The sequence below is a fragment of the Lacerta agilis genome, chromosome 15 (genome assembly GCF_009819535.1).
Source record: "Lacerta agilis isolate rLacAgi1 chromosome 15, rLacAgi1.pri, whole genome shotgun sequence".
Taxonomy (NCBI): Eukaryota; Metazoa; Chordata; class Lepidosauria; order Squamata; family Lacertidae; genus Lacerta; species Lacerta agilis.
Window position 1 is genome coordinate 6,954,121 of NC_046326.1, and position 27,469 is coordinate 6,981,589.

The 27,469-nt window shown below is 45.6% G+C and overlaps 1 protein-coding gene across 3 annotated transcripts; it reads right to left on the bottom strand.

The window, feature by feature from the left end:
- Positions 1-5,676: 5,676 nt before the first annotated feature.
- Positions 5,677-26,048, bottom strand: ERLIN2 (ER lipid raft associated 2). Of its 3 annotated transcripts, none has more exons than XM_033171407.1 (13): positions 25,949-26,048; positions 20,224-20,345; positions 18,255-18,336; positions 17,459-17,505; positions 14,859-14,920; positions 14,677-14,730; positions 13,778-13,903; positions 13,343-13,416; positions 12,793-12,851; positions 11,732-11,823; positions 11,048-11,137; positions 7,405-7,484; positions 5,677-6,588 (listed from the first exon to the last, which is right to left on the bottom strand). In XM_033171407.1, the coding sequence occupies exons 2-13, from the start codon at positions 20,328-20,330 to the stop codon at positions 6,400-6,402; spliced, it is 1,062 nt and encodes a 353-aa protein (XP_033027298.1). In that variant the 5' UTR covers positions 20,331-20,345; positions 25,949-26,048; the 3' UTR covers positions 5,677-6,399. The 3 variants fall into 3 exon arrangements, with proteins under 3 accessions (XP_033027298.1, XP_033027299.1, XP_033027300.1); XM_033171408.1 differs by having other exon boundaries at positions 25,946-26,029; XM_033171409.1 differs by lacking the exon at positions 14,677-14,730 and having other exon boundaries at positions 25,949-26,047.
- Between the last annotated feature and the right edge of the window lie 1,421 nt (positions 26,049-27,469).

Below are 27,469 nucleotides of genomic sequence, written 5' to 3' on the forward strand. Positions count from 1 at the left end.
GATACTCCATCCCAACACCCTCTCCGTTATTCTTTTCTTGCAACCCTACTAGGATACTCCATTCCAACACCCTCTCCATTATTCTTTTCTTGAAACCCCACTAGGATACCCCATTCCAACACCCTCTCCATTTTCCTCCAGCTGGCACTCCTAGTTCCATTGCTAATGAGCTGGCTCCAACCTCAAGGGGTTGTCTTTTTGGGGGTGTGTGTGTGTGTGTGTGTGACAGTGGCAGATTTATAGGCATGCACAATATGCAGAGATTTAGGGTCCTTTGTGGCCCAAAGGAGGCACCAGTCCAACAAGCGATCCCAGTTAATACCACCTCTAGTAAGTGTAATAGAAGATTACAAGAACCTTTTAACTTTTGAAAAGTCAGAGAGAGATTGCCCTCTCTAGAAACCTCTACGGGCTCATGGCTGGTCTTGGACACAGGCTGATGGTGCCCAACAGGACTCATAAGAGGAAGACCAGCAACCAATTGGAAACTGCAGAAGCCACACTGGAAGTTCGGCTCCTGAAAATCATTCGAAAACCGGAACACTCACTTCTGGGTTTTGATTTTTCGGGAGCCGAAACATATGAGTTGCAAGGCGTTCAGCAACCAAGGTACGACTGTACGACTCTCAGATAAACACTGACAATTGGGAAACACTGGCAAATCTTAAAGAAATGTAGTATAAACACCGACAACTGGGAAACACTGGCCTGTGAGTGCTCCAATTAGAGAACAGCCTTTACCAAAGGTGTCATGGACTTTGAAGACACTCAGACTCAGGACGAAACATGCCAAGAGGAAGGCACACTTGGCAAACCCTCACCGTGATCAACTCCTGCCCGGAAACCTATGTCCTCACTGTGGAAGGACGTGTGGATCCAGAAATAGCCTCCACAGTCACTTACGGACTCACTGTTAAGACCGTGTTCATGGAAGACATGGGGGGGGGGGAATGCCTAGCTCCCAAGTTTTGCAATTATTTCGATAGCCCCTATATATAGTTCAAACCTCAGCAGAATGCTCACCGATCCCGACTGTAACTCTGAAGTGCCCCCCTCCACACACAATGGATCTGCCCATTCCATTGACACTAATCTTAAAAGTGAAGAACATTTTATTCATTACAATATTGAAACATACAGGCTGGTTTTAATCTGATACACAATTGCTATTGAAAACATTCCAAGAGAGTCGACTCAGAAAAGACAGCAGCATATTTGAACGGATGATGGCCAAGACAGTGATATTCACCATTTCACCCTCATTAAGAAAATCTGTTTTAAGCATTCACATCCTCTTTGCAAAGCTTGCACACAGGAAAAAGGAGGAAAATATATTCAGTGTTACTTTGTTCAATGCACATACAAAAAGGAATTATAAAAAAGTTATTTCCTAAGAACCCAAAGAGCATTTCAGAAAAGGCATCTATCTCATTTTAACAAAGCAGCGATCACACTTAAAACAACAACAAAAATCTTGTTAAATTGCATTTCCAGTACCTAACAGGTTGGAAAGAATTTAATTGTTTTATCAGGAGAAATCTACACCTTAATTCTTTATTCACATTAATATTTGCTCCTCTTTATTGAATAGTGGTTTTAAGTTTTCTTTAGAGAACTTCTCTCTATATATAAAAAGAATCAAAAGACTTAGTTATTCTAACCAATCTTTTTACATCAGAGTCATATAAAAGAAGTCATATAATACACTTTGGCTTTGCTGGAATTTAGTTTTTGCTAGTTAAAAAAAAAGCTTGTGTAAGAAAATATCCCCCCCCCTTTCAGCAGGACCAAAAATAAAAAATCAAGAATTGCATCCCACAAGTCTAATATAAACATTTTCCCACTTAATTTTTACATTCTTTTACATGCATAATACTATCTGCAAAGTGTGACAGTATGAAAGCCAGGGGGAAAATTGTGTCTTTTTCTATTCCAGCATATGACATAATATTAGACAGGAATTTTACTGCAAGGATGATGTGAAAAGAGCTACCTACACACTTCAGTGTCTACCTGTTCCACTTTAGCGCTTCCTAAACCATCCCTTAGTAACTTCCTGATGAAACTGACATGTAGCATCAGGTAGATTCTAGCATATTCACGTCATAGACAAATAGCCACTTAAGTTCAGCAATAAAGTAACCAGTCCAAAAGCAAGACTGGAGCTTAACTCATTCTGAATTTTGGATGCTCACTTAGCACTCTGATGCAAAAGGAAAGCAGACAGGTTTGACATCAGCTTAGGTGTGTGCCACAAAAACAACCCCTAGCTTCAGCTCGTTGGCTAGATGATGCATTTAGATCATGCTGGGGTGCAGGGAGGAAAAAAAAAGAGAAGGCAGCAAAGCAAACCATTAGACAGAAATAGGTTTATTTATTAGCAAAGGTCCCCCTTTCTTCTCTTTCGTACCTTCTACCAAATTTCATTGTGATAGTTTGTCTTCTGCCATCCATGTTTAATATTTAAAAAACACGGATGAATCACAGATACAGTACATTAACAACATGCACACCCCTATATCAAGGTTGCTTCACATATTAAGAAGTTAATTGGTACCTCCTGATGCTCAGGTTAAGTGTGAGAAAGAAACGTGCTTTGAGGGAAAGGGAAATCAAGACACACATTGCAAGTTCCTATGACAATCAGACTCAACTTCCTGTTTCTCATGTTACAGGAGGCATGGACGGACATATATCAAGTTGCCGGTATTTATTAAGGTGCCCAGTGGTTGGTAAAATCACCTTATGGACATTAAAAGACACTACAATTTTCAAATCACTGCTGTAATTTTTAGTGATTCCAACAGCTCTCCTGCCCCAAGCATGAACTCAAGATAATGTAGTTCTCAACCCCCAATGCTGTGCCTTAGTATGTGGTCCTTTAATGGACATGTGGGGCTTGCTAAACTGAACACCACACTCTAGCATTTGCTTAAGAAATACCTGCATATCACATAGGTCAACTGCTCCCTTAGCGTCTGCAATGCTCAGCACAAACCCACTAAAGTTCAAAACAGGGCTGGGTAACGATGGCCAAAGTTTCACAGACGTGGTCAACGTGTGTCTGGAATGTACCACTTGAGACTGCAGGTGAGGGATCACATGCTTGCTCCTCCATTAAAATTAAAATCTGCACATAGAAGAATAGCATGTCAAGGGGGGGAAATGTCAACTTCACATCCCCCTAGACATGCCAGGTGGGCATGGAAGGATTTGTTTTCATATGGAGCAGCAATCATATGAGCCCCGACCTACAATATGAAGCCCCAATGCAGGTTCCACTACCTCAATGGAAACTAAGCGTAATGTGAGTTAACACAGGACATAGTACAGCACAGCTTTTTCTGTTTTCAAAGTTAGGTGTCGAATATACATCACCATCATACAGGTTTGTAATGTTACACTTAAAAGAGGTTCCCAAGGACTGTACCTTTCATCTTGAGTGGACCACACACACACCATGGGAGCATCAATAATCTGGATCTCCTCTCACTCCAAGAGGAATTTGGGGGGCTCTACTTTGCACGTGGAAGATACATACAAGCAAGCAGTGGGGCGGGGGAGGTCAAGGAGACCTGTGGTTTGTAATGTGGGAACCATCAGAAAGAAGACTAAGGCACATCTGGCTAAGTGTCTGGGGCTCTCTAAGCCCATTTGGGGACTGTAGACTCACAACTTATTGTTCCCATTTTACAAAAATGCAGTTTCGGGACACTGTCCTACTTGCATATTGAATGGACAAGTTAAGAAAGCAAATGTAAGAAGTAGCCTGTGGTTGCTGTTCACTTCTAAAGTCATCTTGCAAGAGCACAGCACACCACAGTATAGTCTATCAGACTGTCCAAACCACCCTTTTAGACAGACCTATGGCAAGCATCTCATTAAGCCAGGAATTGTGACAACCAGACTAATTTTAAAAAAGCGCATTCACATCAGTCCTGGTCCCAGAAATCTGTAACATCTCATTCAAAAATTATTCCAGGGCATGTGCGGAATCAGAACTAGAGAGATAGCAAGAAGCAAAGCAGAAAGCTTTTGCGGTTGACCCTTGTTACGCATAAACAAAACAAGTTTTGAAGTAGAAGCTGGATAATTGCGATGTCCCGTCCAACTATGGGGCAGATATAGAGGAGAGCTTAGCAAGTGTAGCTGTTGCTCTGTAGTAACCTGGTATGGAAGAATGGGACTATGGTTGGAAGCAAAAGTAGAGGAGCGATAAGTACTTTGGAGACCATAGCTTAGTGTTTCTTTGCATCTTACATAGAGCTGCAAGCTGTAAGACACAATGAGTATTTTAAAAGCCAGGAACCTGTCAACAAGGGTGTCAGTGGACAGGCCTGATAACAATAAGGAGCTGTGTCCAACTAACACCTACTCAAAGAACACCCATTAAAATTCAGGGGCCTAAGCTAGCTATATTAATTTCAGTGGGCCCACTATGAGTAGAAATAGTACTGGATAGAATCCAAGGTCTACAAGATGCATACGCTTAATATGATCTCTGGAAAATAGACGACACCGAGTATCCCAACACAACAATGGGAAACTAGATGTAGACTTCTGGCCACACTGTCTGGGGCTGATGGGATCTGGGAATTCAACAGCTTCTGGGGGGTCAGTTTCCCCATTACAGTCCTCATACTGAACACACCTATAGCACAGACTAACGTAAGATGGCACAGTTATCAGGGAAACAAAGCAAAGCTCACCTCTAAATCAGAGCCTGCCAGCTGCTTTGGAACAAACCATTTCCAGAACAAACACTAATGGGAATATTCTAGAGGAAGTGGTTTGACATTTACAGTCTAACCAAGGACATCATCTGAAGAAGAGTTTACTGCTAATAATGGAAGAACTTGGATGGAACTACATAAGTTGAAGGCAGCTCACAGGGCTGTCCCCAGGACAAAAATCCACAACTGCATTGATGCCAATTCAAAAATAATTCCCCCAAAGCATCACTCAAAGGATCACTTCAAAAATCAACCCTGCAAGAGCTAAAAATGAGGTCAGAACCAGTACAAAGTAATGCTATTCACCACTGGAAACCTTTGCTATGAGCAAGCATGGGGTGGAAATCCACCAGTTGCCTTCCTCTAGGAAGACACTGAAATATTTGGACTAGCACAGTTGCACCCATGAAGCTGAGAGAAACAGAGGACCTGGCTGCTGGTTTACAATCTAGAACACAGGTGGGCAACTAGAGATTTGCAAAGCTGAAACACAAGCCATGTACGGTGGCCTGCTAGGGTCTTAATAAATTATTTGGAACTTGGTGTGTGTGTGTAAAACATCTAGCAAGCCATGATTGGCTTGATGGATGACCAGTTTTGCCTGCATGGTCTAGAAAGAGGGCTGCAAGCCAGGGCCAATTTGCGAATGCAGGGTTGACCAACGCTCTCTCGTGCAGAAGTAATGTTCCTGGAAAAGGTAACTTATTCCCCTGCGACATCTGCACTTTGACGGACCATTACTGTGGGGGCAAAGTCTGCATTCCACCCAACACTGGTCCTGTGACTGTCCATATCAGCACATCAGGAGAGGATGGTGGACTGTGGGGTTCAGACGTACTGTATGGATGCATCCTGAAATAAGCACCATTTGGACACCCCTTTAGTGTGCTGATATTGAATGCTCCACAACACAAGCCAAAATCTAGAATCTGTAGTGTCTCTGTGTGTTTTAATTCAAAACATAGCACCTTTATTTGAGGGTGGAATGGGGTCAACATATATGCTACAGGTAAAATCCAACGGTTGGACAGCATGCTCATGAATCCTAATAATCCAGGAAGGACATGTGGTTGGTATCCAGCTGGTGTGCATATTATCAAATTTGGGCTACATCAAGCACTCAAAGACCAGTAAGAAAGGAGAGAGAGAGAGAGAGAGAGAGAGAGAGAGAGAGAGAGAGAGAGAGAGAGAGAGACAGAAAGAGAAAGAAACGCCTTCCGATTGCTGAGTTTGCTGGGTAAGATGCTTATTACCCACCTGTTGGACTTGACTTGTAACATGTGCATATCTGCCAGAGGAAAGAACAGTTTCTAGCAAGAAAAGGCTCCCCTTCTTTAATTGCAAGGAAACTGATTGGCTGCAGAGTCCATCAGGAAAATGCTGCAGCCTCTTTAGTGTGATTCAGTGTTGCTTTCTCCATCCGCACGAGACAAACATGACAGTGAATCTGACTGCTGAGAAATAAGTCAGGAAGCTGTCCCATTATGTGCTTCCAACAAACCAGCCTGCCTCCCCCCAACACCTTTTTTTAAATAAAAAAAGCACAGCTTTGCCTGGCTCTTCTCCGACATCCCAGAAGAGAGAAAGAAATCACATTGAGGAGAGGCGCTTCGCGTCAGTTCCATTCATTCAAAGATCAGGTTGCCCCGTTGGCCAGACTCAAGATTCACAAACCCTCCCCTGCTCCTAGCCAGTTTTCATCTCTCTGCTCCTCTGTGGGTCCTTCTGAAGACTTTGTGGGAGTCCCAGCGTGGTCCATGAACATGTTTGGAATATCTTTGCCAAAGTAGATCTTGCTGTTGGTGGCAATTGCTTTGTACTTCATCAGCTGCAAGTATTCTGGAGTCAGTTTTAGCTGCAAGAAGAGAAAGCGCATCAAGAGCCCAGGGTTAGAGAGATCCTTTAAAACCCAAGAGCATAAAAACAGCCCTGCTGGATCAGGCCAATAGCCCATCTAGTCCAGCATCCTGTTCTCACAGTGGCAAACCAGATTCCCCAGTGGGACAAGCAGAACCTGAGCGCCAAAAACACTCTCCCCCTCCTGCAGTTTCCAACAACTGATATTCACAAGCATACTGCCTCCAACGGTGGAGGTGAACTTGGGAGACGTAGGTTCTGCATATGGATCAAATTATCTCCAGATTGGAAACAATGCAAGAATGATACAAAAAGGGAACTGTGTGCGTCTCGATGGTGGGGCGGCTAAGTGCGATGCACTGATATTTTAGAGCAGCGATGAGGAAGTTATGGCCCCCAGGAAGCTGCTAGATTTCAGCCAGCATTGTCAATGGTCAGGGATGATGGGCGTTGTGGTCAAACATCATCTGGAGGGCCACAGGTTTCCCATCCCTGTGTTAAAGCACTTCAGTCTTTACTCAACCCAGTTGCAATCTGAGTAAGAACTAGGCCCAAGAGACCACAAACCCGTGTCAAATCATAATCGCGCAGCCTTTGCGTCTACAGAAGCAGTAGCCAACGTGGGGGTGTCTTCGGGATGTTATTGGAGTAAGCTCCCAACATCCCTGATCACTGGCAGTGCTAGCTGGGATTGATGGCAGCTGTAGCCCAAAACACCATGACAGCACCATGTTTGTTTCCCTGCAGGAGTATGAGCCATGGGGAACCTGTAACCCCAAGCTGAGGATGCCAGCTGTGTGGGAGAACAGCTAACCTTGTTGGCTTCTGCCATCTTCAAAGCAGTGTAACATTCCGCATCTGCCCTCGCCTTCTCTCTAGCAAGGAATGCAGCATCTGCAGAAAGAGGAAGGGGAGATTTAGAAGTATAGGGAAGCTGTACAAGTCCCCGGAAAGCCCCTTACTTACCCATTTCCACCTTCAAAACGTAGCATAAGTACTCCGCCCCCTGCAGCCCCAGCACTATTTTGGACTGAACCAGAGCAGAAATGGGGAAATGACTGGGATCCTAGGATATTGGCTGGCAATAGTTAGAAGGGAACACAAAAGGAAGGAAGCAGAGCACAGAATTTCACTTGCGCCCATTCAGCTTGGCATCGCTAGCAAGCCAGACTGTTTTAATACAGGGGTGAGGAAGCTGATGCACTCCAGGGGGTGTTGGGCTACAACTCCCACCAGCCCCAGCCAGCATGGCCAATGGTCAGGAGCAATGCAAGTTAAAGAGCCCAACAACACCTGGAAGGCCACAGGTTCTCCATCCCTTATTAGTACCTACTGATGAAGATTAACACTTCTCTCTGTAAAACATGAAGGCTAGGATTTGTCTGGTAGAAACAGGCAAGAAAAACTGGCACACAAGAGAGTTCAAAGAATTCAGTGCAGGCAAGTGAGAGGAACAGAGAAGGAGGGATGGAGAGCTCCAATATAGAAATGTAACTGACTGCTACAGAAGAGGCAGTTACCCTCTGCCAGACCACAATAAGCTAGTATTTTTTCGGGGGTGGGCAGGCTAGCAATTTTTGTGGACTTATTTACAAGTCTTCTTCTTCTTCTTCTTGTTTCAACAATTTATATACCACTTAATTGCTGTGGTTTTTAAGTGGTGCACAAGCAACTCAATACTTTGAAAACAAAAAAGACACAACTGAGATACTTTAGATCAGCCTTCTCTAACTTGGTGCATTCAAGATCATTCAGCCCCACTTAGTGCAGTTAAATGAAAACTACACAAGCTATGAGTAACCACCCCTGTTTCCCAGAGTGTTGAGTGGCATTATACCAGCTCTGCCCTTTCCAATCTATGGCGCCCTCCAATTCCCTGCCGCTCCCTCCTTTGTGATTTTCAGGAAGACACAAACCAAAGAAGTTTCAACCTGCTGCATGAAATTCTAGAGACCCAGCCACAAACTTTGGCAGTTGATCAACGAGGTGCAAAACCTCGTTTGGAAAACTCTTAAGCGCAGAAAGCCCACGATTTTAAAAGCAACTCTTGCAAAACTGCTTTTTAGAAAACGAAAAAGATAAAAAGTGTGTGTGTGTGGGGGGGAGCCTGTCACTTTCCCCCTGGAGTCTGCGATCGTGTTGTTTCAAAACACATCAATCCATTAGCTGGTCATTTCTTCTCACATACCAAGAGGGCAGCTGCAACCAACTCCAACAGCTGAGAGTGCCTGAGATTCAAAGAGCACACAGCAATCAACTTGTCAGAGCAGCTGGAACGGCTTGGGACAAAGCCAAACATTCTCTGCCGAGGGTTCGGCTGGGCCTCCCGACTCCTAGGGGGCTGCAACGAGGGCCTGGCACCTGGCAACGTGCCTTGATGAGAAAGAAAACCACCAGTGCTCTGCTGGGGACTGCCTAATGAGAGACTGCTGATCTGTAAACCACTAATTGGCTCCTCAGCGAGATGCTGCAAAGCTTGACAGGGCCTTTAATGAACCTAACAGGATTGAGGGACATGCTGCTCAGAGGCAGCCAGCACAGCCTTTCCCAGGTCCAGGAATCTGCCCGACAATAGGAATGACAGAAAGAAGAGGAAATCCTTCCACATCACATGCCTGCAGTTGTAATCAACTGACAGCAGCTCTTTGGCTGACAGCATGGGCTGTAGCTAAGTGGCAAATGGTCCCAGGTTCATTCCCTGGCATTGGGCTGGGGAAGTCCCCTGTCTGAAACTCTGGGGAGCGCCATCTGTGAAAATACAGGGCCAGAACAGACTGTTGGTCTGACTCGGTACAGGGCAGCTTCATGCGCTCCAAGAACCGAACTGTGGCATGCATAGCACATGCTCTGCTACAGTGCATCAGCTCTATGTGCAGAGGACAAAGGTATCTAGGGCTGACATGTTGAAATGTGGAAGGAGAGTTGCACATTTTACAGAAACAAAAACAAACACAAATACCAAGGGAGCTGAAACGACTGGCAGATTTCTTCTGGCTTACAGAAATCCTGGCTGCGGAAGCTAAACAACCTCATGTGCAAAGAAACACATGGCTGGAAACAGGGAAGTGTGGAGGTATGCAATCAGTGGAGGCAGAACAGGGATTAAAAGCAATTCACTCGATGGTGCTGCTCCAAAGATGTTTCTCAATCACAAGGACTATTTCAGGTGTGGGGAACTTTGGGCCCTCCAGATGTTGCTGAGCTGCAACTCTCATCCTCCCTGGCTTTTGACCATGGTGGGGCTGATGGGAGCTGCTGTTCAGAAACATCGGGGGGGGGGATGTTCCCCACACCTGGACTACTTGAATCAGTTGCAACCTGGCAACGTATAACACTGAAAGACTTGGGACCCAGGTACATAATGGACTGCCTTCTTCAGAACTGGACTATTCAAATCTATAGACCTGCCAGAGATGCCCCACTGTTGTTCCAGCTTCTGCTCAGCAGCTGGCAACATGAGAGAGGGCATTTTCAGTTGTGGCTGCTTGATTATGGAGCTCCCTCCCAAAGGGCATTTGGCTGTCCTCTATAAATAGGATCAAGGTAAGATCCTTTCTATTTGCCCAGGCCTTTAGGATGTAAGTGACATTTTTTGATGGTTTTGCTACTGTCAGTCTACTATTGCTGTTTATATTTTGTTTTACCATCTGGCTTGGGTGTGAGGTTTTAACAAATTGCAACTGCTGTTCACAGCTTTGTATGCAATATTGCATTGTCAACTGCTCTGTGCTCCCATTGAGAGAAAGGGAATAAGAGAATGGCAAAATAAATAACCCACATACTTCTAGTCCTGCTTGTCTTTTATCAAGTATCCTGTGGTCCATTTCCCCCCAACCTGGTGCCCTCTAGAGGTTTCGAACTGCAATGCCAACCAGTCCTAGCCAGCATAGTCAATGCAGGTATGACTGGAGCTGATGTTAAAAAATGCGGAGGGCACTAGGTTGGGGAAGGCTGATGTTCGTAGATGCAAAGTGGCCAACTTCACCTTTATTGGACCTTAGAATATTCATCTGCGTGAAAGGAGAGGTCCACCAGGCCCATACAGATAAAGGGTAAAGGGACCCCTGACCATTAGGTCCAGTTGCGGATGACTCTGGGGTTGTGGCGCTTATCTTGCTTTACTGGCCGAGGGAGTACAGCTTCCGGGTCATGTGGCCAGCATGACTAAGCCACTTCTGGCGAACCAGAGCAGTGCATGGAAATGCCATTTACCTTCCGCTGGAGTAGTACCTATTTATCTACTTGCACTTTGATGTGCTTTCAAACTGCTAGGTTGGTAGGAGCAGGGACCGAACAACGGGAGCTCACCCTGTCACGGGGATTTGAACTGCCGACCTTCTGATCGGCAAGCCCTAGGCTCTGTGGTTTAACCCATAGCGCCACCCCGTCCCTTACCTAAGGCTATTTGTGCTCTGACATCCTTGGTCAGATGGAAAATATTTTCCATAGCTGCTTACCTTCAATCTCAGAGATTCGCTTTTCAGTTTCTTTTTCCATCACCTTCTGCCCGTATGTTATTTCAGCCACCTGGGCTATTTTTTCTGCCTCTGTATTAGGAAAGATAGGCAATGATTATGGGAACCAATTCCGATGGTCAACGTAGCTAATTAGCTCCTTGAACAGCAAGACACCTGGCAAGCTCAACTCATCTACTTCAAAACACTGACTTGCCCATCCTCCCATCCCTGCAGAAACAACAAGGTAACAAAAACCTTCTCTTTTTTGGAATACACTTCCCTCTTTGGGGTCACATTCCAAATTATTTCACATGCATTCTTCTTGGTCATGGCTACAGTTCTTTGATTAAGACTAGCTCATGGCACATTACCACTTGTCCATGAACAACTGTGATTATCTCACCAATAGGACAGTTTTCTCAATCCAAACTCTCTCACTTTTTCCCTTGATAGGATGTGTGCAGGCCTGGTCTAGGAACCAAGAGGGGCAGCAATCAAGAATCTCCTTGTGCACGAATTAGGTGCTGCGCACACTATTTAGCAAAGCCTTTTGTCATCACCTCATCTCCCACCAACCTCTTGATGAATCGGTTACGCCTGCCTCACATCCCCCTAGGGATGAAGTCTCTTCCTATGTGCTATGCAACTCCATGTGTTGTTCTCTAAATAAATATCCACACAAACCAATAAGAGCCTTCTTGCGCTCCGTCTCGGCCTCCTTCTCCACCACCTTCTGCTTCTGAGCTGCAATCAGCAGCTTTGTCTTCTCGCTCTCCCTAGAGGGACCAAGACGGGCGAATAAGTAAAACACTGGCAGAAACAGCAGATGCTCCTGGAAGCAGGATACACCTGATTAGAACAGGAGTTGGGAACCTCAGACCTGGGGGTCAAACACCACCCCAAGCTTCCCTATCTGGCCATGCTTTGCAACTTCTTTGCCTGTTTTTGCCCAGCTGGAATGTGTCCTCGAACTCTGATAATGCCTTTTGCTAGCCTGTATGGATGCTAGAGAGGTATACATCAGCATGTGCAGAAATTAGCTTACTATACTGAGACATGCATTGTTCTGCCCACTTCTGCCTATGGCCCTGCCTGCCCACCTGTCATGGACCGGTTGGACGCAGAGGAATGGTGGGAGGAACCAGCTGGGGAACCACCAAGGGAAGAAGGCTCAGAGCCTGGGGAGCGGTGGTGAGACAACAATGAGTGGTCCAGAGAGAGAAGACTCTGTAGCTGAAGAATGCCCAGACAATAAGCATGCAATACTGAACTACCTTGGCTATGCGAGGCCAACAACTGCCTATCCACAAGGGCAGCCACACATTGTACAAAAAGTTAAGAGAGAGTGTCCTGCAGGAGCAGACTGGAAACCTTTCCAGTGCAGCATCCCGCTTCCCACATGGGTGAAAAATATGCTCCTGGGAAGCTCACATGCAGGACATGAATGTGGTAGCCATCTTCTGTTCATCTTACCGGGCACAGAAGCAGCACATAGTCATCATGACTTGTACTCACTTATCTTACAGAAATTGGTCAAATCCTCTTTTGAAACTACATGAGTTGGTGGCCATCATCACACCAGGTGCCAATGAACTGCATAGGTTACCAAGGTGCAGCACCTGGGTTTGCACTTGGCCATGGTTTGTTTAACCAAAACATGGTTTGTTTGAGTATCTGAACCAAGCCCTGACCTACACATCATCACAACTGTACTGAAAGCGAAGGAGAGAATACCTGCTACTTACATGAGTTCGTAATTCCTCCGAATTGTCTCTGGGATGTTTGGCTTTGTGACTCGGACTGCCTGGACAAATAAAAAGGGGAGGATGATGAGGGAAGGAGGCTGCTGAGCAGCATGTGCTCAACTCAGTCAATAGCGACATTATCATATATCCATCTGGAGCACGAGGTGCTGCCAAATCAAGGAAAGACTCTCCATGTTAAGACTCAATACAATCTGCAATGGGAGGAAGCAGTCTCCACTCTCACTCTGCTACCATGCAACTGATCCAGTCTAAAGTAGCGCAGGAGAGTCTAGCAGAGTTGGCAGAAGGGCCCCCAGCATCGATCCCTCAAAATTGGGGTGGTCCTTCTATTTGGGTGGGTGCTATATGGCACCAAATTCTTTGCACAGACTTATTCCGCTCTTCTGCTTGCTTGATGTTAAGATCTATCCAGGAGCACCAGCAAGTTCGATGAGCAAAGTGGGGCAATGTTAAGTCTAGCTTGCAGCTCTTCAATCCCCTGTCTGGTACTGGACCAGAACTCCACCCCAGCCCTAATATTCTTGGTTACCTGTATGATGAGTCCTGGTGCCATGGATGTCAGGTCTTGCTGGAGAGCCAGTTTCAGGTTTTCATCAATCTGATCTGGTAAGATAATGAACCAAATAATTAGACAATTTTAAAGGAAAATTGAATGTGGTGTGTGAGTTAGTCATGCTGGCCAGAGTACCACATGCCTCTGAAGTGGAGCAGCTTTTCATTCATGGAATTATAGAATTGTAGACTTGGAAGGGACTACAAGGGTCATCTAGTCCAATCCCCTGCAATGCAGGAATCAATGCAGTGTGGGGCTGGAACACATGACCCCCAAGAATAAGAATCTCATTCCTTTGGACACGCACAACCTAGAAGACATTTTTAAAAACCTTTAAAAGATGCTAACAAGTGGGTCACATCAGTGGTACTGTGGTAGTACCACCTCCATTTTAGTGATCAGGGCACTCACCAAATAATTCAATGTAAACTTCCTGGAGAGTGTGGACACTGCAGAACTGGTTGAGCTCATGGTGGATCTTGTTGAAGATGAGAGCCTTGTCATAATCTGCAGTGAAGTTCTTCACTATGTCATATACTGGTGAGAAGAGAAAAGAGCGCTGTTAGCTCAGATCAGCCCTCACACTGAACAATAGTAGCAGGTTGCAAAATCAGGAGGCAGCACCCTGTAGTCTCTGTTTAACACCGGGGGTGGGCACTATTGATTGTGAATAGACCTGGAGGCATTTCAGGCCAGGCAATGGAGTCTGCATTGACTCCCAATATGACCCAAGGAGAGCCAATCTCACTCCAGTTCTTCCTACAAAGCTTATAGGTCTGCTGCACTTTATCAGGGCTCAAATACACTATGGCTCACCAGGATTGGTGAGAAGAAAAACATACTCTGGCCCTCTGGGAAGGCCCTGACTCCCAGGACAAGAGGGAAGCCAGCTAGGCCTCATCCAATGGAGAAATATGGAGCAGCTCCAGGGACAAGGACACTGTGCTCTTTGGGGAAGGGCTATATAGCTCAGTGGTAAAACATTACATGCACAAGGCACCATCTTCAGTCAGCAGCATCTCCAGGTAGTGGTGGGAATTGTCTTGTCTGAAACCCTGGAGGACCACTGCTTGCCAGTGTAGACAATACTGTGCTAAATGGACCAAAGCGCTGGACCCAGCATAAGGCAGCTACTTATATTCCTTGCCGTCTGCTGCATTGGTATTGCAGAACTGAAGGGAAAGAGGCTCTGGCCCCATCTATCTGTCAGAGGAGTAAGAGCTGCTGGTGTGTGGTGCATGCCTGCAATATGCGTGCAAGAGAGTGTGTTCGAAAGGGGTTATTTTTATTTTTATTTTGGTTATCATTACCTGTTTGTTGCATGCCGCCTTGAAACTCATTTGATTGAAAAGTGGGGCGTAAATCTTCAAAGTAAATAAAACTATATTACTACTGGAATGGGTGTGAATATTCTGTGTGGCAAATCCAGCCCCCAAACGCTTGCACACTCCTCCACGCCACAGCCCAGAAAAGGAAGCACAAGTAAACTCACCGGCACTTTGGATTAGGAAGTTCACAACCTCAATTCGGTCAAAATAGATCATCACTCCTCCACTGCAGAAAGAAAGTGTGAAGAGAGGTGAGTGTTTTGACAACACACCCTAGTGATTAAGACAGAATGTATTGAGGGCTAGAATGTACCCAGTGCCCAACCAACAAACTGTAAAAAAGGAAGAGCAAAATCGAAACAGGAAGGACTTCTTTTCTAGTTCCAGCATGTATGCAGGACCGTGCAGGACCTATGGCAGGGTTTCTCAAACTTGGGGCCCCAACTGTTGTTGGACTACAGCTCCCATCATCCCTGACCGCTGGTCCTGCTAGCTAGGGATGCTGGGAGTTGTAGTCTAACAATAGCTGGGCACCCAAGTTGGAGAAACACTGATCTATGGGATAAAAAGTATTGTATAGCTGCGGGAAGCTGTCCTGTGTGAGGCCCACCAGGCTCCATCTCTGCTGGCTTCCACTGCCCAGAGACATTGTTACTACTCATGTCAGCTCTATGCAACCTCTTGCTTCAGCGGCAGCATGCCTCTAAATACCAGCTGGTGGAGAGCAAAAACAGAGCGAGTCGTTGCTTTCATGCACTGCTTGTGGGTTTCCCACCGGCACCTGGTTCATCATTGTAGCAGGAAACAGGATTCTGAACTAGATGGGACAACTGGCTTGATCCGGAGAGCATCAGAAGAGCCCATCTAGTTCTTTTCTTGCTGTGACCAATGAGACATCTATGGGAAGCCCAGAAGCAGGGCTTAAGTATGCACTTTTGATACTCAAGTTTTGATACCCAGCAAGTGGTACTCAGTGGACTCAGAACATGGTCACCATGACTAGTAGCCGTTGATAGCATCCGCCTCCAAGAATTTGTCTCATCCTCTTTTAAAGCCATCCAAGTTGGCGACCAATCTTGGGAGTGCAAATTCCATAGCTTAACTATGTGCTGTGTGAATTTGTGGTTAAAGGTTTATTGCTTATTTTAAAGTGAATTGTTAGCTACTTAGGGGGTCAAGTCCTTTTGTGGCAAGGCAGAGCATGAACAAAGAATACAAAAAATATAACTGCATGAGCGCTTTCTCTTTATGCACACACCCAGCATTTTCCCCCCAAGACGTCATCCCTGACCTGGCTGTGTTGGTTGGGGCGGGAGGGTACCATGTTGTCTGGCCCTGGTGTAATCAGTTGCCCAAGCTTTAGGTCACTTGAGTTCCTCCCAACAGACTATGACAATAAAGAGATAATACTGCATTGTGTAGATCTATGGTTAAATTTATAGCCAAACTATTTGTTTGAGCCATCTGAGTATTCAGCTTTGAGACTAATATATATATACATATATATATATATACATATATATATTCTCAGTAATGGGTTACTTCAGTTTTCAAAAACACAGAGAATTCACTGACTTTCATTTGTTTTCGCAAGCACGGTTTCTGTTTTGCAGGCTATTCCGACTAGTTCAGACCACCACCCAAGTTGCATTCACCCCAAACACCAAATGCTATACAAGGAAAGTTTTGACATAAGTGAAGGAGAAAATGCCATCTAGTGGTAGGTACAGAAAGCTTCACAGCTTTTTCTGAGAAGTAAAACTCAATAAGGCCATCCCATTCAGAAGGATTAAAACTAATTTGCATGGAAAACTTGGCGCCATCAGGCACTTAATTGCCTAGAGATGTCATACAATCACATTTCTTGAAGGATTTTCTGTAATGCATTGCAGAAACATCCTTAAGAGAGGTTTTAAGTGCAGGCAAACCAACATGGGTTGAATCCTGATAAGTCACTGCGTGAGCAGGAACAACTTCCAGAACCACAGAACTTGCTGCAGTCTGGTGCTTCCCCCAAATCTGGTCTGGGGATTCCCCAACTTTCTGGAGCAGTTTTGGGGAAAATCCATTTTTCTCGCAGAAGTCCTTCCGCTCCCAAGAACTTAGTCGAATACAACCCTATACTTCAGAAATTGCACTGTACATGCAGAGAATTTGATATCTTCTGTAGGATCCCAAAAATCTGAGCTTCCTTCTGAAAAACCAAAGCAACTCCCCATAACCTATGTTTCTAGCCCTTATGAATGCAAACAGAAGGTTAAAAGCATCTGGGAAAGAAATGGGGCTGAGTGGGCTGTCCAAACAGGGGCCTGCACAGCTATTTGTACTTCCCTCACGTCTACGGCAATGACAATATAAGCAAACGAGGCCAGTTAATGAATGTGTATCTATTTACCCAAACCACATGATTTGGCTTTTCTCAATAGGGAAAGCTCGACTTTTGATGTGCGATATCTTGTCTTAGAGGTTTGGACTGTCCATTTCTACTTTTCGATTCTAAACGCTCAGCTAAGCCTGCTTTAAGAACACACTTCGCCCAGCCTACATAGAGGTGTGCATATACATTACAGGATACAGTATAATAAGGCAGTTTGGGGCAAGGTGCTTCCATTTACTGTCTCAGCAGAGCCGCTTTTCAGTGCCACTGCACGGAGGCACCACAAAAGTCGAAGAAGGTCCAAAACGGCATATGGGAAGCAACCTCAACCTGTGAGCTCGAGAAGGACATAAAGGCGCCCAATTCGATTCTGGGGACATAACTCACCTTGTGCCACATGGAACGTTTTTTACTTCATCTGTTTGCAATGTTGTCTAGAGAGATGGAGAAAGAAAGCAAGAGGATTTGTTATGAACTGGATCGCTTACAATGGCATATGACCACATTCCCACGGGGGCAACATTCAGGAGAAATAAAGGTTGTTGGGTTTTGTTTTTTGTTTTTAAAAAAAGGTAAAGGACTCCTGGACGGTTAAGTCCAGTCAAGTATGACTATGGGTTTGCGGTGCTCATCTCACTTTCAGGATGAGGGAGCCGGTGTTTGTCCACAGACAGCTTTCCCGGGTCATGTGGCCAGCATGACTCAACCGCTTCTGGCGCAACAGAACACTGTGACGGAAACCAGAGCGCACAGAAACGCCGTTCACCTTCCCACCACAGCAGTACCTACTTATCTACTTGGACTGACGTGCTTTCGAACTGCTAGGTTGGCAGGAGCTGGGACAGAGCAATGGGAGCTCACTCCATCATGGGGATTCAAACCACTGATCTTCTGATCAGCAAGCCCAAGAGGCTCAGTGGTTTAGACCACAGGGCCACCCGCGTCCCTTCATTCAGGAAATATATGCCAGTGATGACCAGAGTATCAGGGTTGATTTTACACAGCAGGCTACATTCCAATAACAATAACAACAATAACAATGTATGACAATTTTCCAGGCTCAGAATTTAAACTAGCCATTAGGAAAAAAAGGACTAATACAGCATTCTAGACTACTTGGGTGCAACTATTAAGAACTCCATATGCTACACTCCTGTAAGGAGATCATAAAAATGAAAAGTACCTGTACTGATTTATAGGAGGTAATGAAAGGGAGCATTAGGTGGAAGCCAGGGCCACTGGTGGATGTCAGCAGGGCTCCTCCCCTGTTAAAGAAAAAGACAGAAAAAGGTGTGCATTTACATCAGGCAGTGCTGTGATCCTTGGTGCAGAATAATGGGAGTTTTAGAACAGGCCTAGCAGGGGTCTTAGTTTGGCCTGAGAGGCAGTTCCCCCTAAAACATGTTCTCTTTCTGCACATGTGATATCAGGTGTGTACATGTGGGGGGGGGAATTGGGAGCCTGTAGTGTGCATCCAATTGCTTGCTGGCAAGTGGAGATCGCTGATCAGTGCTGACTGCAAGTGCATTTGAGGCTGCCCATTCACAGGTGCAGCTGGGATTTGTTGCAGAGGGCAAATGTCCTTTTGCAGGCATGGTTTGAATCCAAACTGCACCTGCAAATGGACAAAGCAGGACTCACTGTCACTGCCAATGAGCACCAAGAACCGTCAGTGGGAACATATCTTAAACATCTTCACGGGGTTCATTTCCAAGCATGATTCAAAGTGCTGGTGAGTCCTTTGAAAGCCCTAAATGGAACGCCTAAATCCCCTTTGCCTGCCTATGCAGCAAGATTGCCACTTCAGGTCCCTCTGGATGCTCCTGGCTAGAGGTGAGTTGCGAGAAGGGTCTTCTCAGTTGTGGCACCCTGCATAAGGAAGATTCTCCTTAAGAGGCTTTCCTGGCACTGACTATTCCACAGAGCTTCTTATTCTCCTGGGTTTTTAACTCTTACTGCTAATATCATCTACTCTTTTAATTATTATGCTTATTGTACATTTTCTTGTTCTTTTTAACTGATGCAAGCTGCCCTGAGAATATTTATGTTGAAAGGCAGCATACAAGTTGTTGTTTTTTTTAAAAAAAATGATGCCGCGAGACAGCCTCCTCCATTGGAGTGAATTGGAGAATTGGTTGACTGTCGCATCCTACTAGAGTCTTGGCAACTTGAGTTCAAAACTTTACCGTACAACATACACATTCTCAGAATCTGAGGATTCACAAGATTGTATCCAACATTAGCCATACTTGTGAGTAGACACACTGAAATTAATGGGCATGACTCACTTAGGCTGATTAATTTCAATGGGTATACACCAAGTAGAACTTAAGTTTGGTACACTCAGTACATCCAGATATAGAGATTTTCTTGCTGGGGGGAAAAGTTGGTGCTTACTCACAAAAAGGGGAAGTATAGTAGTTTATCAGTACAGACAAGAAACTAGCAGAAGCAGACACATAATAAACAGAGATAGATCTGCAGTTCTAAAGCACTCTTGGCTCTTAAGAGAAATATGCATGTCTGCACACTGCTGCCACCTCCTGTCCTGCACACGGTTCCTCTTTCAAAATCCTTTCTTGCTCAAGAGACATTTTTTTGCGTTTGCCTTCTCTTCCTGAATGTGAGATTCATTGGGCTGCAGTATAGATGGGGCTACTGTAGTTTATAATTATTTACCTTACTGTATTAGGCTGAACGCTGTATTACTGTTGGTTCTTGGTTTTTTAATCATTTAAAATTAATAACCCATAGTCTGTAATGACTAAATTGGCAGACTACGGTCAGGGCTTACCTAAGAGAAACCATTGTTTGAACTGGGTTTTGCAGGGCAAGAACTAGGAACAAGGAATAAAGGCAGTTGCCTTATATGGCATAAGTTACACCACATCAGACCATTACCCATCTAGCTCAGTACTGTCTACACTGACTGGCAGTGACTCTTCCTAGGAGCCATATGATTCATTCATCATGGCAATAGTGCTAAACAGGAAACAAATCGAAGCTGCATGGAAGAGGGAAGAGAGAACTCTTTTGAGTGTTTAGCGGCTTCCCCCACTTCCTGATCCTGGAAACCATAATCTGGAGAGCTGTAGAAACTGACATACACACATCTGCAGAAAGCGGAGCTCCCTCTAAGCGCCTGCACATACCTGTAATAAACACCAATGTGCCCTTCCTCGATCTTGTGTATTGCAGAAAAAAGAGCAGCGGCCACCAGGCTGGCAGCTAGAGCTGCTATGGCACCCAACTGAGTCATCCCTGAGAGTATAATCTAGGCAAGGAGGAGAAAGGCAGGGAAGGAAGGAAAAGAAAAGAACAATGAGTCCTGCAATACTTTAGAGCTCTGTGTGGAAACTAGGCCCATTATTCTGAACCTCTGGGGACAGGATGTCCTGCCTTAGAGTAGAGCGTTATATATTAAGCAGTAAAGAATGCCCTTTGCCTGATCAGATCAAGGTCCACTTTGTCCTATCCTCCCTCCCTGCCCAAATGCCTTATCGCAAGCTCCCAAGCAGAGCACAAAGGAACAGGCTAATATCTCCTGTTTGCCTCCAAGCCTCAATTCTTTTCTATGCCCTGGAACACTGAGATTCTGTTTCACCCACTACAGCTGATGGCCCTTTGTGGCCCTATCCTCCAGGACTGTCTTGCCTAATTTGGGCAGAACCTAATGAAACTGCACAAGCTAGAAACAGGACTTCCAATCCCCTGAGCTAAGACTTTTGAGCAGCCTTCTCCAAACTTGGGTTCTCGGGTGTTGTTGAACTACAATCCCTGCCCCCCCTCCCCGCACAAATAAACACACACACACACACACACACACACAATTGTTGGCAATGGCGGCTGGAGATGATGGGTGTTGTATGCAACATCTCAAGACCCAGGGTTGGGGGAAGCTGATTTAGACCATTACCCTTGTCCCGCCTCCCAAACAGCTAGCAAAAATGATGCACAATCATCACCTGCAGATCAACTTTGCCAAGTCTGTTTAGATAAGATTATTGGGAGGGATGCTTCAGAGCAAAGGCTGTAATCCTGGGGTGTTTTTCAAGCACTCCCATCGGAGCTTCCAACATACTAGAAGCTACATATCCACAGGAATGAAGAAATAAGAGCAATCGAAAGAGATGTGCCTTACAAGCCCCTAGTCCATTTTGTGCAACTTCAACTAAAAGGCACCAAATCCATATTCCAGATTATAGTAAGAGCTGCAGTACTGAACAAAACACAAACTAAAAGAGGTTCCCTCAAAAAGCTTTTCTTTTTAAGGTTATTTTTAAAGGCTAGTGACAACATGCCATTGAACTTCTCTCTTGTGTAGAAGGGAATGCTTCTACAATGATGTATATTGCAACACACATGTGCATAAACTTAAGGAGAAGTATGAGATTTCCTTGGAATTATTGTCTTGCCTATGTGCATTTTATAGAAATATAACTGATTGGCTAGAACCTGCGAAATTAATAATCTAATATTTCTTTAATCTGGCGAGCAACCCTAACTAAAAGCCATTAATTAAAACCATTTGGGTAACAAGCTCCAGATTCACATTTTCTCTCAGTTTTCTCCTCCTCTCCACCACAGCAGCTTACATCTAGCTTCCCCAGATGACAGATGCCCCATTTGCCAATTGAAAATTGTGCATAATGAAAATAGGAGCGTAGAAAGCTGCCTTCTACTGAGCCAGACCATTGGTCCTTCTAGCTCAATAAAGTATTGTCTACACTGACTGGCAGAAACTTACTTGGATTTCAGGACTTGCTCCCTGCCCTACCTTAAGATGCAAGGGACTGAACCAGGGACATTCTGCAACACAAAGCAGATACGGTATGACGCTTCCCCTTGGAGATTCTGCCTGTAACAACACCAGATCCACCCACAAAAATTGGCTGCAGCTCTGTCTTCTGCTACCCTCCTTCCACTCTTCTCACATCCCTGGCTTCACTCCCTTTCGCCTCTGATCTGCTGCTGAGGCAAGGAATACTACTGTTCTCAAAAAAGTTATAGTGCCCTATGTCTACCCTTTAAAAAGCAAACCCTACTGAGTTCATTGTGCTTTACACCTAGGTAAGTGGGGCTAGGCTTGCAGCCATTAGGAAAGGTCTCTGGGTCATATCCTGGACGACCCTACATCTTCATGATGCCACCAGAGAAAAGCTCTTTCTGCTTGCCCCTGATGAGGTGGGTGGCCATATTGAAAACAACAGGAAATGTACAAGAGCATTGTATCCATGTACCATTCATCTTACACTTCCCAATGCATTGTGCCCAAATGTCTCTCATCCATCAGACGGACACTGCTTGTCTTGAGGAATAGGATGGACACTATTTCAGAAATTAGTGTGCTGCCAGCATAGATGCCTACATTACAGGTGTGGAACCTCAGGACTAGGGGCCAAAAGTGGTCCTCTAAACTTCTCAATCTACCCCATAGGACTCTCCCCAGACCACACCCCTCCCCATCCCTATTTGAGACTCTCAGTTGTTTTTGGCTGGCTGGAATATGTCCTTGAACTCTGATAATACCTAGGTGGGGGAGGGTGTGATTGTTATTACCATTATTAATACACAGAGGAAGAAGAGAAGTGTGCATAAAAGCTGGCCTACTGAGCAAAAGTAGTATTTGAATGTTTTTGTCTCTGGTTTCACCCACCACTCTCGTAAAGTTATCCAGAAGGGAATGTGGGCCTTGGGATTCACCTCTGGTCTACAGAGCAGCAACCTGGTTGCTTCTATGAATCAGCCCAGCCACACACTTTTAGCAAGGCGATGAATTCATCTAAGATTTTGGGCACCACATGGCAGGACATAAGTCTCAAACAAAGGTGTGCTCTCCCAAGCCCACATTCCCAGCACTCTATGTCAGCGATGTTTACGCTGGCTTGGTCATGTACACAGAACGAAAGTTAGCAGGATGCCCAAGGGATCTGGCCTCAGGCACCAGGCCTGTTGGCAGACCAACTCTGCATTATAAAGGTGTCAGCAAACTTGACATGAAGACTAGGAACATTAACCCTGCTGTGTGGGAATTCCTTGCAGTGCCTGGAGGCAGACTGTCAGGTCCTGTATCCACAGCAATGACCAGAGGAGAAATGACCACTGGGAGGAGCGCAGAGCCCCAATGGTTTGACTTTACCCCCCAATGGCACACTCTTCCACTGTCTCCTGAGATGGACGGATGCCAACAACATATGTGAGCAAGGCAATGCATTCTGCTGTGAGAAGTCCATGGTCACTTTAGGAAACTCCTTAAATAACTTTATTTCCTGTTCTCTTCTCATTAAGATAAGAATTAAGATGGATGGAAAACAGGAACATAGGCTATGCAATTCTGCTGTTTGTTAAAGCAGAGAACACAAGAGCTACATGACTTCTTCCTAGGATGTGTCTGTGTGCAACAGTGAGAATGACTTCTTTTCTAGAAAGCCAAGAGGTGAAAACTCACGTGACTTCAAAACACCCCAGACCACTCAGCATGTTAGATATCCAATAACCACAATGGTGATTTCTGAGATGCAGCTGCAAGACAGTACCAGGGATTTGGTGCTTGTGAAAGCTCTTCATTGGAGAGGTAGCAATTCACAAAAACAAGAAATGGTTTTAACTAGGAAGTGGAGTGGGTAGGTAAGGATATGCAGTCTGTAGAGCAGAGAAAGGAAACTTGTGACCTTCCAGAGCAAGATGGTCCAACATGTGGCCCTCAGCGACATTTGGCACCCTACCCCCCAGCCCTCGGGCTGCCTTTCCAAAGGCACTGGGCTTTGGGAAACAGGTGTGAGGGCTCTGACAGGGTCCTAGAATCCTCCCACCTCCTTTCCCAAAGCCTAGTTAGTGCTTTTCCAGCTTTAGGAAGGAGGAGGGAGGGCTCTAGGACACTGCCAGAGCTTCACACCTCCTTCCCAAAGCCTGCTGTTGCTTAGCTGACTTAAGAGCTAGGTGTCCTCCTCAAATGTTGGTCTCATTTCCCCGCCCCACAGGACAAGGCATTGTGTGGCCTGCAGGTTCCATGTCCAAGTATTCTTGTGACTCACTTGGTACGGAAAGTTGAACCCCACTTTGCTATACGATTCTAACCCAATATGCTGAATTTTCAGGGTGGTGGCCCCAGGAGGGCAGCTCTACCTTGGGATGAAGTATAATGTAAGGAATGTCCACATGACATTAATCCACAAATCAAAACACAAGAGAAGCAGCTACAACATAGTACAATGCTTCAAATATCCACATAGCCTACAATTCCCTGCATCTCCCACCAAAGCAGGAGAAAAACAGCTGAAAATTATCTGAGATTTCAAAATGGTCAAGGGGGTGAGGTAACTCCCCTAGATGAGGAAAGATTGCAACGTTTGGGACTTTTTGGTTTAGAGAAAAGGCGAGTAGGAGGTGACGTGTTATAAGTTTATAAAATTACTCATAGCATAGAGAAAGCGGATAGAGAAAGGTTCCTTCCCATTTCTTACAACCCATGAACTCATGGACATCCAAAGAAGCTGAATTTTGGAAGATTTGCTATATTCTACCTCCACTGTCAAGAGAAAGTATGCTTCTCAATACCAGTTCCTGGGAATCACAGATGTGCAGAGTGCTTCTGTGCTCAGGTTCTGCTTGCAGGCTTCCCACAGGCATCCTGCTGGTCACTGTGAGAACAGGATGCTGGACTAGATAGAGCCTGCTGGATAAGGCCAGTGGCCTCCTTAGCCAAGTCTAGAGCTCTAACACTGTGGCCAAGACAGCTTTAAGCACACCTGTTTACCTACAAACCCCACTGAACACCTGGGACTTGTTTACAAGTAAATATGCACAAAACAGAGCTGTAGGGGTTGGGCAGATTCTCTCCTATGGCTACAGCATTCAATGTGACATTAATTACTGGAGCTTGACAAAGTCCTCTCCCCTTTAAGCCTTTTCAGGAAATGGCTGGTGCTAGACACACAAGACTGCCAGCGTGGTTTAGCAAACTTGAGCACTGGACAAGGACTGAGGAGGCCAGGCTCCAAATATTGCTCAGACACAAAGTTCACTGGGTGACCCTGGGCCACTTGACACCGAAACACAGCCCAGGGCTACCTCACAAGCTTGTTATGAGAAGGGAAGGCTTCATCTCTAGAACATTCTTTTGTGTGTTGAAATCCCAGTCTTTTAAAAAGTTCTGAGTTCTGGGAATATTAATACACATATTTTTAAAACCTGCTATTTTAATCTATTGAGTTTCACTCTGTCCTGCCCCCTACCACTTTGCCTGGCTTTCTTTGGATTTCATTGCACTGTAGTACTGTATTCTGCTAATAACCAACCAGTTAGAGAGGCAGTGCAGAAATGGGGTCCTCCTAAAAAAAAGGCTTAACAACTTTCGGGATGTAAAAAAGGGGCTCCCCACGTGAAGGGAGAGACATTTCTTTTTACTTATTATTGTTAACTGTTATTAAAATGAAGCAGGGTGCATGGGCGTAGCAGGCTTTATGTTGGGTGGGGGGCAGAACCGAGTTATCTGCGACGCAGTTGATCAGTTAGGTTTTTTTTAAAAAAAATAATTTACTTGACTTGGGGAAGGGGCAACTGCCCGCCCCCTGCATCCCCCATAGCTACACCCAATGACAAGGTGGCCCTTAAAAGAACAGGGAAGGGAGGACCGGGGGAGGACCATGGGGACCCTGGCTTTAGAGCAGGGAGGCCTGGCTGGAGCGAGCAGAGCCTGAAGCAAGACGGTCCCTGTAACCGGGCGAGAGGGGTGGAAGCCCAGCTGAAAGGAGGAGGAGGAGGCCCTGCCTAGTTGACGGGACGGGGAGAAGGAAGAAGGCGGCGAGGGGCCAAGGAGGGCCGGCCTGGGAAGCGGGGCCACCCCAATCCCGCACCTCAGCCGCTCGAACTCACCGCCGCCGCCGCTGCCACCTGCTCCTCCTGCACCAGCTGCTGCCGCGACTTCCGCGTCGTCGCTCCCGTGACGCCATCAGCCCCCGACGCTTTGACGCTTCCGCCCCTCCCCGCCTTCCCCCCCCTGCAGTTCCTGCGCCGGCTCCGGCAGAGGGCGCGAGAGAGCCGGTGCCGGGTTTCGTTTCGCTTTCGAAGGGCGTCGCTGAGGCTGATGGGAGTTGTAGTCCGAGGCGCCAGATGGGCAAGGCTGGTGCAGAGAGGCAGTGAGGGTTAGTGGTAAGATTTCAGAGCAGAGTCAGGGAGAAGAAGGGTGGCCGCTTTCTAAAAAGAGGAAGCGCTTCTCGGTGGGGGGGGGGGATTCCCATATAATTTTGCCAGTGCCAACACCCAGATGCAAATGCAAAAGTGATTACTGAAATTTATAAATGCAACACGATATGTTTCATTTGTAACTGAAAATAAAACACTTTTTTAAAAAAAATGCAGTAATGTCAGCAGGTTTTTGTCGGGAATCTCTGACAAGACACCCAGGCAGTGGAAGTTCTGACTACTTCAGCACATGATTTTCCAACTTGGAGTTACAGTATATAGAAGTGCCAGCTACCACGTCAAAATATGGGGACACTACAAACTGGAAGTGAAATCATTTGCGGGAGGGGAATAGGGAGGGATATGTTGAACCTACAGCTCATTTCTAATCTCAAAGGGCTCTCAGAGCGCTAGTTTGCAGGATCATATTTCAACTAAGCTAGTGGTTCTCCAACTTTTTTCCCCTCTAGGCCACACTTTCAGAATAAAAATTTGCTCGTGTCACACCGATTCTTTTTTAATTAATAAGAAATACATTGGAAAACAAACAAAAACAACTAGCAGCACTTGATTTACAAGATAAAGCACAACTACTTTATAATATGACCATGGGACACCCAGAAAGTATAACACAATGCAGTTAAATAAGAAAATGAACCATTTCTCAAATACAATATTGAATCTTCCCTCCACACTTGCCAGACTCTCCTGCCCCACCAGTGTGGTGCGTCACATCCTTCGAGAACCACTGGAAAGCCACTGGAAGTTTCTTGGCTTGTGGTAACAGTGTTCCCCAGAAATGAAAGATGGACCTAGAGTGCTTTATCTAGCTTTAATTTCTCATCTTTCCACAGGACTGACAGGACCACACGCCTGCTGCAGGTGCCAAAGGCATTTATTCCTGTTGCATTTATTCCTTCTTTTGTAGGACAGGCAATCCTGTTTGAGAAGCCCATCAGTGGAAGTGTCTCTATTGCCCAGGGAGAGAGGTATTTTTCTGCAGTGGAGCAAGGTTACTCACGGGAGCATAGAGAGCAGAGGAGAAAGGGGTGAGTTGGAGAAAAAGTACCAGGTGATAACAATGCAGCGCTAGCATTGTGTATATCACTTATTTGAAAGTAGCCAGTACAGTTTTTATTTTCTTCAGAGCTAGAGTGGTGTAGCAGGGGCGTACCAAGGGAGCCAGTGTGGTGTAGTGGTTAAGAGCGGTAGACT